Consider the following 15,696-nt stretch of genomic DNA (forward strand, 5'->3'; position numbering starts at 1 on the left):
GTTTTCATTTTATTATTTAGTCTTGTATTATTTTTGTAGTAAAATAAACATTACTTTTGAGCTTACAATTTGGTTTACGTGTGTCCCTTGTTTTTGTTGCTTCCCTTGAGCCAAGGGTTGTAACAAATATCATAAATAATCCATGTGATATCATAAAATTAAAATAGATGGATAGCAACATACCTAGTGACTGAATGTTGTGATGCGTCAAAGTGACTTAGTTTTTGACTGTACATACAAGCACAAAATGTGACTACTCTTTTTTTTTTATTTATTTATTTTTTTTTTAATTCAAATTCCAGAAAAGCATACAATGACATTTAACATCATACATAAGTCAAACAGATATTGTGGAAAACGTTTAGCCCTTACATTGTACAGAGTAAAACATTAAATTATACAAATGACTTTTTTTTCAATTTGAGAGATGTTTTTATACACTTCTTATTTAAGTCATAAAATATTTTAAGATTAAAATGTGACTACTCAGAAACACTGCCAGACTTGCTTCAATCCTTCGAACACTGCAACTTAACTCTTAGCAAGCACTTGATCGCCACCTAATGGATAAGGGAAACATTACCTATAACAACATTAAAGTGAAAACAAAAACGTCTGTCGTGAGTGTTTGTGTGTATTTATGTCTAATTTGTGATATAAAACAGTTTAAAGTCCTGACATTTTTAATATTTCACTTTATTCAAAAGTGATTATTATTTGTTCTTCAATAAAGTTCTTTCATAAATTAGATGGTGTGGATATTACTTCAACAAATCACCTCTCATTGTGATATCTATCCCTAGTTGTTACATGTCACCCAGGTTGTAACAATGGAACTTTTTGTATCTATCATTAACTCACATAATCTGATTGTGTAGTACCCTGATAGCTCCATCACAGAGACTAATTGATAGATTTGCGTGTTTACATCTGGAAGACGTAGCCTACTTTTAGAGTGTTTGCTCATCTGCGATTACGTCTACGTTTCCTGTCAGATGTCAACATTGACGTTTAGAAAATTAAGATGTTTGTGATTTAGAATGTAGGCTAAAACTGACATCTTAAAGATGTCTATCAGATGTCAATAAACTGCAGATGCTTTCCAGATAAAGTGATCTTTAACAGACATCTTGCAGACATACGTAGCCTACATGTGCAGGTGAGTTTTATTAGACAAATGTGACTACGTATATCAAAGTTTGAGAGATCCAGCACAACCAACCTAGATAGCAAGGTGACATTGATTCAATGTTGAAATTCCATCAGAATCATCATTTTGGTTGAGGTTGAAATGTCTGAAATGATCTTATGTCCATCTTGATCGATTCTTCATCGTTGAAATAACATTAGGCTATTTCAGGGTGCAAACTTGATGTAAATTCGATGTTAAATTTCGACATTGATTCAATGATATTTTGGTTAAGGCATTAACATTGATTAAATGTTGATTCAGTGTTGGTCTTCTATCTGGGAACCACATTAGGCCTACTGAATTAGGCTACGCAAAGTTGAGATGTTGCCCAGACAGAGAAAAACAATAGGCCTATGTGGTGTCGGGAGGAAAAGATGCACGAGAGATGGGCGTATTTCCCCCGGGTTTAATGAAAAATTAGGCTACTTAAACGTCACACTCGTCCGCTCCGCATGGATTGAGTGAGAAAAAGTATAGGCTACACATAAACATTCAACTCTGGTCACAAATATAAAAAACAAATAAAAGAAAGAGTTCAAAATTCGGTAGAGCCGAGTATTGCCGTTGGTTATCTCTTCTCCTCACCGGTTAAATCTATTACTGACACTTCTCATTTCTCTTCTCAGTTCTCATTTCACCTCAAATTATCATAAAAGCACAAAGGCAGGGGTTAAAGTGGGCCGGAACGATCCGGAAATGCGTTCCGGCACCTCACATAAATTATTAAATAAATAGATTCATTAAACTCAACGAATCTCGCTGGTCCCGAGATGGGCCAACTGACCGACCAACCTCCCTTCATCCCAAGGAACGCGAGCGATTACAAATGCGCAGTAAAGTTAGCAAAGTTAGTTTTAGGTTCGATATTTCACCGGACATTTGTTTTCCCTAGGCTTGCCACTGTTCTATAGGGTCGGCAGTCTTTCAAAGATATCAATAGCAGGATTAGTTTTAACATTATGTAACCATTATCGACATTAAATATTCGTTCAAAATCACCTACGTGCATTAATGCTGCATATTTATACCTGAGAATGCTTTGACGCGTTTCCACAACGCATGCCTAAAGGAACGTCTGCCAATTCCACCAACTGCGATAGCCTATCAGTAGGCCTATTATTTAAAATTACTTTTCAAATTCAAAAGCTTGTAGAAGGTTGGCAATGCTGATTTGGTAACCTTGAGTAAATTAACTTATCTAAGAAAATGCTTCATAAAACTCATCAGTTGAGCCTATTTTTACTTTCTTCACTGGAAAAGACTATCAGTCAAAGTTCAGCTTTAGGAGGGGAAGAAATAGACTGAGAGAAAAAGATAGATTAAGATGAGAGAGCAGAGCAGGTATTGACAAATAATCTAATGCACACTGTCATGGTTTTAAAGCTATTTATTATCCCTTTTGTGGCCTTCAAAAGTCTTAAATTGCACATAGGGCCTATGTCAGAGAAATCAAAATTTTCTCTTGGGAGCATGCCCCCGAACCCTCCTCACATTTAAATGCACATGGCTGTGGGGTGAGCTGGTGTGGCTACAGTGCCAGGGCTCAATTTTTGTCCTAGTGTTCAGCAATTTTAACATAGTATTGTCATCCTATCAGTATTGATGGACCAAAATAAAACCATTCAAATATCAAGTAAATAAGTATTGTGATAGGCCCTACTTGGTGCCACAGTGACACTCTTGTCCCAAAAAGTATTGCTATACCACGATACTCAATATGTTGACGCACGGTGAGTCATTTTTCCCTGTTGCACCTACACAAAATTTGACGGTTCCCCCACCTGCCAAATCTCACTTTAACCACTGCAAATAATTGACCGTTACAAAAGTGTTAACCTCCACTAAATGCACTGAATCTTATTTCTCCCACATTACACTAATCCACACTCTACAATAACCCTATTATTATAATAATCTATCTTTATTTAAAATAAATGGCGAGTAAATTTGTTTTAATTTTGAAGTGTCCAAATACGTAGGCTACTGGTTCCATCCACATACAGCAGCACAATATCCCATTGTAAACAGATGCACACAACTTAAACGCTCGCGTCTTCGATTTTCCTCGAATGAAGAAGTTTTCGTATTGAGCGCGTCGACTTGTGAAAGATTAGGAGAAAAGCATTTGATTCTCTGATGACTCTCTAGCGCCCTGTCTCTTGAACAGGCTGCTACGGGGACAGCAGCTCTCGAGCTCTAGTCTTGCGCTCAGTGAGCGACTGCAGCTGGAGAGACAATAACAGCGACCCGTGCACAGGTAAGCAGAACCTGTCAAAGCTGCCATTTGTGATTTTAAATGCGATTTCTTTGTGTATGTCTGCTGGTTTCCATGCACTCTGTTCAAAGGATGTTTGAATCAAACAGACAGCATGCGTGTCCTTATCGCAATTTTAAATCGTCGTTGGTCAAGTCATGTTGTTAAATCGGGCCTATGCAGCTTACGTATTAATAAACTAATGCTCTGAATATAGAAGAATAGGCTCAAATATTAGGAGAAAATGCCCGGTCTCATAAGAAAAATATGTTAAGTGACTAACAAGATTATTCAGACTGAACCGAGCGTACGTGTAACGGTATTTATGGGACTTTTCACCAAATGTCAATCTGTTAACGTGCTCATGTTCAAGACTAGACCTTTAGACGCGTAAAACCTCTTTTCCCCCTGCACGTTACCTTTATTTTCATATTAGTGTCAGTTGAACGCAAATCGCTAGAGCAATTACGCACAATGTGTCATTTTTATTCTAGCAAAATATTTACAGACTGCTACAAAGAATGCGAATAATTCCAAATAAAAGAAATACAGTTTTCAAGCGAGGTTGTTTCTTTAGCTCCAAAAACGGAATGCGTATGCCTATGCAAATTCAAGCACATTGTAAAACAGTTTTTGTTGAAGGATGCTTTGTTGGAACGCACCACCTCCCTCCATCTCTACAGAACAGAGATGCGGCCATGATTCCAGCTCTTCATGTCGTCTGGTCTGACTGTGTTTTCTGAATTCAGCCTTCACAGTGTATGCGTTTGTTATCACGCTTGAGTTCTGTCGAATTTATAGGCGACTCCTTTTATTTCATTTCATGGTTACGCTTCGTCGCTGACTGAGTGCTGATTCTGTGTTCTAATAATTCTATGCAACACATTTCGCTAACGACAGTAGGCTACAGTTGTCTATTCATGGATGCATCGGTTAATGTAGCCTAGTAACCAGCATTATTCTTCATGTTCAATGCGTGCAATTCGCACATGGAGTCGTTTTGGTTGCCGTACGTACCCAATGTATAATCACGGTGTTAAACTGCATCCCTTGTGGACTGTAATCCGATTTAAAATGGGGGTTGAGTTGAGGGTTTTAAGGTGCCTCGCCTTTTTCCCTCATTACAGTTTTATATTGATTACATGAATGTACCGCCATTGCCAGTGTCCGATTACTGTTTGACGTTTTTAATTTTCATGACTGAATCTCAATAATTATTTCATATTAGAATCAGTCGAGCCACTCACATGGTTTAGAGACTCTGCAAAGAACCCTAGATAGGGTGTATCCACAGGCATTATGCACCTTTGTTGTATGAAAAAGAGCAGCTGTGACATTGTTACAACTCATTTAGTGTCCTAAAAGTCACACTAAAATCATCTGTCGAAGCGGTTGTAATTTAATTCAGAAAATGGTTAGTTAATTAAATTGATAAGGGGTAGCCTGATGGGGAATTTCAGCAGAAGCCATTACAGAATATTTAGAATCAAAAAACATTGCGGCCACTGAATCAGATGTATCTAAATCACATATAATTATACAGATCTATTATCTTTCTTCTGGGGGAAGAACAACAAACATTGCATTGATTAATGTTTTGTGCCATTTGTGTAAACATGTTGTTGCAAAAATTATCATTGTTTAGCCCCAGCATTATAGATATTTGCCATGCGCTTATTATTTTTAATGGTCACTGGAAACATCTGAGTAAATTGTTGTGGTTTAGTGATATGGACAGGCTTACAAAGAGCATAAGATCTCAGCCATAATGCCATATGAAGTTCTCAGACCAGTATGAGTGCTTAATTGGCATGGCACTGACAGAGGGGTTTAGCTTCCTGCAACATCAGTCTCCTCAGAGTAGTTGGCATGAGAGGCTGTGATTGGGATCTCTGCCACAGACCAAGTGATTTGTGTAATTTGAGGTGAATTTGCAGCTGCTGAGACTTAGGCCATTACCTCTCTGACAGAAGCGTGATGAGCAGAATTCCCAAATTCCACGTCTACATGCATCCACATGGTCCTTTGCCCTGAGAACTTATGCATGACTGTTCTGGAATGCTGTTAGTCATGATCTGAAACACATGGAAACGGGTACAAAAGTTTGAGACCATTAATAAAAATGTTTCTATATTTTGGCAATTTAATAAAATCACTATAAATTATATGATCGAAAGTATGTTGTTGAGTTGAAAAATTAATAGAGATTTCAGAATTCAGTATTCGGGTTGTTCGTTTGCTTTAATGACATGTGCTGCACTCAAACAAGTTTATGCAAAACCTGATGATCCATATTATACACTAGTCAAGAACATCTTGTGAGCTACATTGAAACTTGTTCATATGAATATTTCTTATTCATTTTAAATTACTTGGCTTTTGTGTGGTAACCGTATTATAAGAGGAGTAATTGACTCCGGTCCGTAGAATTATTAGAAAATAATGCACACCTCAAGTGTAACTCTGCTTCGCGTCTTGGCCGCATTACCACCTCGGGTGTGCATTATTTTCTAATTCAACGGCCTGTTGTCAATTATTCCTTACATATTAAAATGTTCAATATTACCATATAAATATTATTTTTTTGCAAAATTAATATATTTTTACCTGATTGGTGTGTGCTGCAATAACAATACACAAATAATATATTTAACAAAGTGCATCATTTTTTTAAATTAATATTTGTCTTTCCACCACAGTACAGTGGAACCATTCTACACCCTGCTCATGAAGGGAGTGACTCATCATAAGAGTCATTTCGCATGCTAGCGGGATAATGGAAGTTTGCTTATGTCATCACAGCAGTCAGAATACATTTTACAATACAAATCTGGCATCAGATTTACAGTCTGTATTCTTGTCATCTAATCCAATATTGGGTTCTACATACTAGACTGCCCCAGGGTCTTATGAAATCTTGATTTGGTTGATTTCATAAATGAGTCATGTTGTGATACACCTGTTATGTTATTGGACTGTGTTTGAATTAGAACATAACTGGCCCTGCCCGAAAGGAGGCGGGGATTGAAAGCAGTGAGAGAATATAACAGAGGAGTAACTGTGCTTCATAGCGATGCTGAGCAAATTTAGGTCAGGGATACAAGGGTAGTCAACCATGATAAGAGCATCACATACTTTCAGCTATTCTAAAGCACAAACGAGCCAGTGGAGAGCAGCGATTTTCAGTTTGGTGCCAGATAAACAAGCAATAACCCCTAAGGAGAGACACTCTGACTTTTCCTGTAAATATACACAGTCAGAGATACACTCTGACTTTCCTGGATATATATATATATATCTCTCTTCAACACAACTATAATGGTAACGGCACAGAGAAATGATATCGCTGGAATCACGTTCAGAACGATTTCTTCCAGCTGATGAAAGATAAAAACGTTGACAGCCAATCAGAATCCACCCTGATTTAATGAGCTCAAACATTCATAGACTGCAGCGCGTGCTTGGAATATACAGGGCTGCATTTTACAAAAGCATCGTGAGCCAAGTTGATTGTAGAGACCATTTGGTGGCAGTGGTTCTACGATCTACTTTGCCTTAAGCCCAGAACGATATAGTCCGCTTGTGTGGACTCTAATATCGTTATCATTATTGGTGTGAACGGGCCTTAATAGCACTAGTTAGTGTCAAAATAATTGAGATGGCTAATCAAATCATAGAAGTTGTACTTTACTGTTTACACATACTGCTTCAGTTTTTAACTGTGAAAGAGTGCGTGGTAAGATGTAAGTAGTTAACATTTCATATTTGACAATTGTTTTACGATAAATCTAATTGAATGTGGCAGGACAAGTAATATTTTGCGGTTTTGCATTTTGAACATATAAGGCATCTGAATAAGGGTGAATGTGTGCATATTCTAAAATAAAAATATGAATTCAAATTGATTTTTTTTTACAGAAGATTCTTATTCTTGTTCTTTAACAGTTCTTCTTTCTTTTTCTTTTTCTTTATCCCCTCAAATCCATTCAAATCATAGTTATCAAATTCCTTTAGATAAAAGAACAATTAGGCTACAACATGTTTGTGTCCTTGCCTCAGTATGTATGTTTTTGCAATCTGCAAGAATAGAAGCATAGGTTTTACATTTCATTTTTGTTGTTGGTTTTACATTAGAATTTCTAATGTTTTCTAGATTTCTTGGTGTTAGAAGTGAAATTTTAAGCACGGCTATTGAAATGTCCCACAAAACTACAAACACGACATTGACAAGAACAGAACAGCATATAAAAATCCAGAAGTTTGTTGACATCCTTTCAGTGTAACAGTGGGAGCTTTGCTTCATAAGACGTCTTGACACTCCATGGGAAGAATCAAATGCCCCCCTGCCCCCCCCCCCCCCCCCCCCCCTCGGCTCGATAACAAAATTTGGTCGATATATTAAAGCCGATAAATAGTGGATTATTTTCTTCTGCTGAGACCCTTCAGATATGCACTGTCCGCCATGATGGCTTTCTTGAAATATGATTGAAATCACTTCAAAAAGGAAAATACAGTAAAGTGCATCATGTCTGTCTGCATAGACTACATAACATTCTAATGAGAACATCATTATAATTGTGTCCTTGGGACATGGCTTTTAATGGACGTTTGTTCTTGTAATCAGCCTCGTTTTCATACCTATCATGGTGCTGCTCTGAATAAGGCCTATAAAGAAGGAAAGACCTCTGCGATCTGATCTTGTGTCCAGGCAAATACCCGTGTGTGGCGAACAGGACTGCCGAGGGACGTGAGAGAACGGCGCGAGGCCGGTGGTGCGATTGCTAATGAGCAACACCTGTATAGCACACCGGTCTCGCATCTCTCACGGAGGAGCGGAAGCATAAAGGGGGAGCGACGACATTAATGATCGAGAGAGGAACAGGCCTGATTTTAGTTGTTCTGTTTTTTGTATTTGTGTTTTATTTTAGCCAGCAGTCGTCCGCGAGGGGCTGCTGGCCGTTATGTTTATTTTGGGTAAGCCAGCAGTCGTCCGCGAGGGGCTGCTGGCGGTATTTTAGTTTGTTTTATTTTAAATAAAGTTTATTTTGATTGTTCGCCGGTTCCCGCCTCCTTCTTCCCTGAACATTGCTACACTGGTGCCGAAACCCGGGAAGAGGGAGGAACGCGCTGTCAGAGAGTCCTCGCCGCTGTGGGGAATCCGCGGTGCCATCGAGCGGGTGCGCGAGTCGCCGCCGCTCGCCGTGGGCCGGAGCCTGCTGCCATCCGCCGGGCAGGGGAGGAGCAGGGAGCGGGGGACTCGCGGCCATGGACGCTCGAGGCGGTGCGCTGGAGTGAGTTGCCGGGGGGACGGCCGAGCTCGCTGCCGGCCGCCTGGGAGTTGGAGGGGCGGCTGCCGTCCGGGAGGGAGCGGGGGAGTCGCCGCCGCTCGCCGTGGGCCGGAGACTGCTGCTGTCCACCAGCAAAGGGGAGGAGCAGGGAGCGGGGGACTCCTGCCGTCTGCCCTAGATCCCAAGGAGCCGTCGCCGTCCACCGGGCGGCGGAGGAGTGTCGAGCCGTCCACCGAGGGCTATACCCAGCGTCACCGCCAGGCACCGCGGAGGAGATCGCCCAGCTGGTGGAGGACCATGATGGCAGCGCGTTGTGGGAACCGGACCATGTTTTTTTTTTTTTTTTTTTCCCCTCTCTCGATCTGTCGCTCCTCATGCTTCCGTCTCCGTTTCCCTCCGCTTGTCGGTCCATACCCCCCAGGGATCGCCGCCGCCGGGGGGGAGTAGGCACAGGCTCGTGGGTACCCCCCCGGCCTGTGAGGGGCGATGGGGGTATGTGGCGAACAGGACTGCCGAGGGACGTGAGAGAACGGCACGAGGCCGGTGGTGCGATTGCTAATGAGCAACACCTGTATAGCACACCGGTCTCGCATCTCTCACGGAGGAGCGGAAGCATAAAGGGGGAGCGACGACATTAATGATCGAGAGAGGAACAGGCCTGATTTTAGTTGTTCTGTTTTTTGTATTTGTGTTTTATTTTAGCCAGCAGTCGTCCGCGAGGGGCTGCTGGCCGTTATGTTTATTTTGGGTAAGCCAGCAGTCGTCCGCGAGGGGCTGCTGGCGGTATTTTAGTTTGTTTTATTTTAAATAAAGTTTATTTTGATTGTTCGCCGGTTCCCGCCTCCTTCTTCCCTGAACATTGCTACACCGTGTTAAACATGTCCTGACTCCACTTAGTGAAAAATGTATGTGCACCATAACGCCTAATGCCTCCAAGGACAGTTGAAGAGCCCGTCTAACCAGGCACTAACATCTGTTGGTTTTTGTGTATCGGTGCCTTGTTGTGAGTGTTAAAGCATAAAAAACATGCAAAGTTGGCCCTCTAATGTGTATGTTTGTATGTGTGTGTGTGTGTGTGTCTGTGTGTGTGTGTGTGTGTGTGTGTGTGTGTGTGTGTGTGTGTGTGTGTGTGTGTGTGTGTGTGTGTGTGTGTGTGTGTGTGTGTGTGTGTGTGTGTGTGTGTGCGTCTGTTCAAAGAATGAGAATGATGAACTTGGCACGCTCATGGCCCTTCTGCAAACCAAACTAAAAGCGGTATTGCAAGAGTGGGTGCGACTACAGAATGCACAAGATCAACATAGATGTTTACACAGCACCTGGGATACTATGCAAAGACATATTCGCCACAGGGTACACATATAAAACCATCAAAAGTGTCAGCAACTGAACAAAGACATTCAGTTTGGATTCCTGCATTCAAAGGTGAGGTGAGGGTTAAAAGGTCTTTCAGCTCATACTGTGGAAAGGTCATTGGATATACATGGGGTCTGAGACCACATTGAAATTCCGGGATTCAAATTTAAATTTTAGCTATAAAATAAAATTATAAATAATAAACAGATTCAGGTCCTGCACTCTTTAGATCACTAATCAAAGTAAATTTGTACAAAGACGTTTGCAAGATCAATGTGACAGATGGTCTTTATTAAATGGGATGACATGATCATGTTTTTTTTGCTTGACAAACCGTGACATACCAAGTACTAAGACATTCTGAAAAACTAAAAAAATTTAACTTTTTATCGCAAGTGTGATGATCATATTTTAATTTGTAAAATTAAAATACTGTATATATAAATAGTGAAAAGAATATACTGTATATGAATTAGAAAAGTGCAAAGGACTTTGTGGATCCCACTGTCTTTTTTCTGTTATACTGCAGAATTAATTTGTTCCATTTGATGATATTAGGTAAATGGTAATAAATGTTGAGCAGTCATCACCTTCCAAGTGTACAAAAAAGCTTTGAGGAAAGGTGAGAGAGAGCAAAGTTCCTGAATCCTTGTGCAAACACTGTGTTCGAGACAGTTTGTGTGCCAGATGCGCATAAAACAGGTGAGATTTTTCCCACTGCCCAATGCAGTGCCATGGAGATTCCAGACAGGATTTTGTTGTGAACTGTTGTTTTAGTAGAGTAAGCATGGCAGGAAAACTCATAAGATCAAAGAGAAGTGCAATTTGTTGGTATAACAGGGAAAGTATTCAATAAATGCTAATGGGATACAACAACAGCTGTGTGTTGTACAGTCACACTGCTTGCTATGGCAGTAATGGTGCTGTTAATGCTCTACAGCAGTCTCGGGGTACGTTAACACAACAACGATGTAGTAAAAACGAAATGTTTTTCAAGTACAGACAACTACTTTGTCAAAACAATCACCATTCACAACGATCAGCGAAAACGACTAAAAACGCTGCATTATCATGCCAGGCCAGCAGTTTGGCGATGTCACGTTGTAATACGCATGCGCATGACGTCACCGTTTTCACAAATTTGCATCTTTGTTGTTTAAATGGAGACGATAATGGTATCATTTTCATAAAGTTGCACTTAGAAACTCGATTTCAAAAGTTTACGGTTTCAGGCCGCCAAAACTGTTGTCGTGTAAATAAAGGGCCAAAGCCAAAAAATCAGTTTTAAGTTAAAAGCGGTGTCGTGTAAACGACCCCTTAGGCGCATTTCTTGATTTCGCTTTTCTGTACTATAATATGCTCCTCATCACTCCAATGAATGTGTTTGCTATCACTGTTCAACATTTTTAACTCTCTTTCTCAAATGATAAATCTAAGCAATGCATGAAAGTTTTTTCCGCGACTGTAGCCTATAAGAAACATAAACATATAGGCTAAAGGAGTCGAAGCCGATGGCCTCGTGGACAGTGCTCTGACATGTAGTGTGGTTGTGCTGTAAATGTAAAAGTGAAGTATTTTAAGTAGTTGTTGCAGACTTTTAGAACCTACTGTATATAGTCTCATTTATAATATATATAATATATAGTCTCTTTTAAATTTAAATAGGGAGCATGAAGAATCATTTTCACATAAGAGGTGCATCCATTTTTGAGTCCAGCACTCTGTAAAGTCTCCTCTAGCACATCCCTAAGACTTTCAATGATTATAAGATCTGGACTCAGAGGAGCCAATTCAGGTGTGAAAATGAATCTTCATGTTCCTTCCTAACCATTCTTTCACAGTTTGAGCCTGATTAATCTTGACATTGTCATCTTGGAAAATAGCCAAGGTTGTTTAAATCCAAACAGCAATTTTTTTTATTTTAATTTTGGCTGGGCAGTGTATATAATTATATCATGTTGAAAAGTCATTACCTTCCCATTGTTGCACTAAAAAAAGAAAAGAACAAAAATATGCTGTTACTAAGTGCTGGATGTCTGCAGGGCTGGGCGCTGTGTAATGCGTTGGTTGAATTGTGCATCAGGACGGCTGGGAAATTTTCAACATGAGTAATCTTTGGACTGGGTAGCTAACTGAATAAGTATCACTAATCAGATGGACTTTCAGTATTAGTGATCATAGTATTACAAAATAATTAACACCTTTAAAACCTCAATGGTTTGGAGCCAGATTGTCCCGTGTTGAAACAACAGTTGCCTTCAGTGGCAAAAGGGGTGTTTTCTATTATTTCACAATGTGATTGATAATTACATCGTGTCATTATGTAAGGCGTGATTTTTTTACCTGGCAAATGAAAACTTTTGTAAGTGCACTATGTTATGTTGTGTGTTACAATGGTTTAAATAAAATGGCTACAGAAAGGCTTGCAAGAGGTGCATGGGGACACATTGGCTTGACTGCACTATTTTAAGCCACATGGCAGTAACCTTAAGCTAGTCCTGCATGTTTGGCAGTATAAATATCCAGGTTTGCACCGGCACTCTGGCTCTGTTTACTTTGAGCTTGTGACAGCCCTGTGTGAAGCCAATCCTGACGATTGGTTATAGATTCAACCCACGTTGTCCTTGGAAAAGTCAGTGGAGGACGCCACTACTGTTGACTCATTGAACTGAGAGTTGTTTTGGAGGTTTTCTGCTAATGGATTGTGGATTTTTATTGGATTTTAACCATTTTTTTTTCTTCTGTCAGCACTGAAAACCCATTTTTGCTGCAAGGAATCAGAGCAAAACAATCAGTGCCTGACAAAAGCATTTTACATGCTTCTCTCTCGTACAACCACTAACTTATTCTTTCTTTTTTTCTCTTTCTGCTTTTTATACCCTTCTTACTCTATCTTTTCTCCCTTACCTTTATCCCCCACCCTCCCACTCCACCCAGTATCCGCATTTGGACTTGCTATGGACCAGCAGCACGATTTCTTGAGCTCCTCGCCCAATAGCCACACAACTCACTACAACTCTGGCGATACCATGGCAACCTCTCTTTCTGGAATGACCATCAATGATCATCACCATGGCAACCAGTTCCATAAGGAGAATGGAATTGCGGTGGGGCTTGTGAGACCAGGGGATTGTCCAATGAAAGGTGAGCTTGCTTCTGTGGGAAAACAGGTTCATTGTGTCACAGCCAGTCAAAATAAATACATACCGATTACTTGATTAGTCAGAACTATTAAACAAGCTCTGCAGTGTGAACAGGGTGTGTATGTTATCATGACACATTCAAATATAGTCAAAGGACAAGTTTAATTGTTCTTGAAGGACGTACTGGTGTGGAATATGATCTACAGTCTAAAAAGAAATTTTGGGGACCTGGTTATGTTGACGAAATAATAAACTTTACATTAAATAAATGTTATATTGTGTGTAATTTAAAGCTGTAGTCCTTAACTCTTTTGTGTTCAAAATTTGAAACAATTATATAATGAGTAAGTACATCATGAATCCGTTTTCCAAACCGTGTTTTATCACTATGGTACACCTATAATAAGTGTTTATATTGGGACTATTTTAGACTGTTTCAGGACTGTTTCGGAGAAGGAGCTTCGGCTATAATGTTCTTTCGCAAGACGGATGCAGTTCTGTTTTTTTAACCGCTAGAGCGCCAAAAGTTACATCTTTAAACTGAAATTTCTGTGTTCTTTTTTTTTAAAGGAAATATTAACTTGATTACGTTGATAATTGGGCATTTCTAGTTCCCAACAGACTTTGCATAGGAATTGAGAAGGAGAATTAATGTTGAAGTTGAGTGTTTTTATTTTATGTGTTTTTTTGTAAAAAGAAAGACCTGTTAGTGTTTAATGCTGTTATGTTTGAGATTTAAAAGAGTAAATGTTATATTGAAACTAGACTGGCCTTATGAGCAATGACTGCAATAATGCCTGTGACAAGTAATATTTAGCAAATACATTTGCTGTTATTCTGATTTGAAATAGATAAGAATAATAGATAAGAACCACCACTCGATTGTGCTGAAATTGGAACGTTTTCGTTTTTTGAGTAACCAGCTTCAAAAAATTGTTTCTGCTGCAAATTTCTCTAACTCAATGTACAGTAGTCAACATATGAAGCGGATCAAAACCTTTGATCAAAGTCATACATGAATTTTGAACAATACCCGTTCTTATATTGTTTAAAAACATTTTTGATCCACTTCAAATGTTGTCTACTGCAGTTTGTTGTTTGAACATAATTGTATTAGATGTTATCATAACTCAAAAAGATTGATGCACACTGTTGTTGTTTTGTTAAGCCAAAATGTTTGTTTTTAGAGTGTATAAAGGACTCTTTCTTTCCTCCACAGCCAATAAGGATAAAGATATAATTACAATCATTCATAAACAATATCTATTAATATGTAGTGTACACTATTAAATATTATAAGGGCAAATGTTATGACAGACATAATCAAATATTTCTTGGCTGCCAGGGAAAGATATTATCAGGCAGTATGGTTCTGTATAATACATCAGAGAAAGATTTGCATGTTCCTACTAAATAATGAGATTATATTAATGATTTCATTAGCACATGAATTCACTGCATGTATGCTGATGTGTTATCCCACCGAATATCAATTAGCATGACCGCTAATGTGTGTTTCCTCCTGTCATGAGCAAATAAACGTATCAAATGAGGGAGATTAATTGATCAAAGGCACTGCAGGGCGTATGATTTTAACACATATTTTAGTGTTTCAGATTATGAATGTGGCCGCATTGGCTGCAACTCTTTGATAAAGCTTTGTGTATTAATTCCTTTACATAAACCACAAGGCTATGCTTGACTGGGCCTTCAATCCAGGCTTTGCAGCTGCGTCGTGCTGTAATCCATGCATGTGGGTCACGCTCTTCTCAGGACGCTCGCTGGTACTAATTCAACGCCTTCACACAACCTGCTTTCTTCTGCATGTGTGTGTGGTTTTGTGTTTTTTGTTTACAGACCATTAAGGCTTTTTGAAAAGCACACTATAATAAAATTGGTTCTCAGTTGGGTTACAGAAAATGTAAGAAGACAGTGTAAATTAAGGCATGTAAAGACGAATGGATGGATGTTGAGCAATTTTGAAACCCCCTCATTCACTTTTCTACCAAAAGTATAAACAGTTGTCAGTAACTGAATGAAACCAACGAAACTTTGCAGAGTTGGCATACTTCAATGTGATTGCCACAGTCGTTCTAGCGTATAGTGTAATCTGAACTAGTCAACTAGATTCTGGATTCTTAAAGCTATAGTGTCATGAGGTACTTGCTCTCATGTCGTTCCAAACCCATAAGACTTTCGTTTTATTTTAAACAAATGCAGATATTTTTAATTAAATCTGAGAATTTCTGTTCCTCCATTTAAATTCTATTCACCCAAAACTCTTACAGTTCATGAAGAGATCATAAAATAAATATCAATATGAATCGAGCGGTTTCATCAGTCTTCTAAAGAGACTCGATTTCTTTGATGAACAGTTTATTGAGGCTTTTATTCCCATATAAAGATTGATCAGCAAACATATATAGAGCACTCAAATATGGTAAACAGAAACTGTACTTGTTTGAT

General features: G+C 39.2%; 1 protein-coding gene across 17 annotated transcripts in view; it reads left to right on the forward strand.

Annotated features, from left to right (window-relative positions):
• The first annotated feature begins 3,346 nt into the window (after positions 1–3,346).
• The window catches only part of mapta (microtubule-associated protein tau a), a 49,526-nt gene continuing 37,176 nt past the window's right edge, over positions 3,347–15,696 (forward strand). For 11 of the 17 annotated variants that reach the window (XM_077206208.1, XM_077206212.1, XM_077206218.1 and 8 more), the window contains exons 1-2: positions 3,356–3,449; positions 13,025–13,231. In XM_077206208.1, the coding sequence (XP_077062323.1) occupies positions 13,045–13,231 (187 nt within the window). In that variant the 5' untranslated portion in view covers positions 3,356–3,449; positions 13,025–13,044. Of the gene's footprint in view, positions 3,450–13,024; positions 13,258–15,696 lie in introns of all 17 variants that reach the window. The other 6 variants (XM_077206209.1, XM_077206213.1, XM_077206210.1 and 3 more) reach the window with 2 other exon arrangements.

Source organism: Siphateles boraxobius, unplaced genomic scaffold (assembly GCF_051911475.1).
Source record: "Siphateles boraxobius isolate OS27281-9 unplaced genomic scaffold, OSU_SipBor_1 55, whole genome shotgun sequence".
Taxonomy (NCBI): Eukaryota; Metazoa; Chordata; class Actinopteri; order Cypriniformes; family Leuciscidae; genus Siphateles; species Siphateles boraxobius.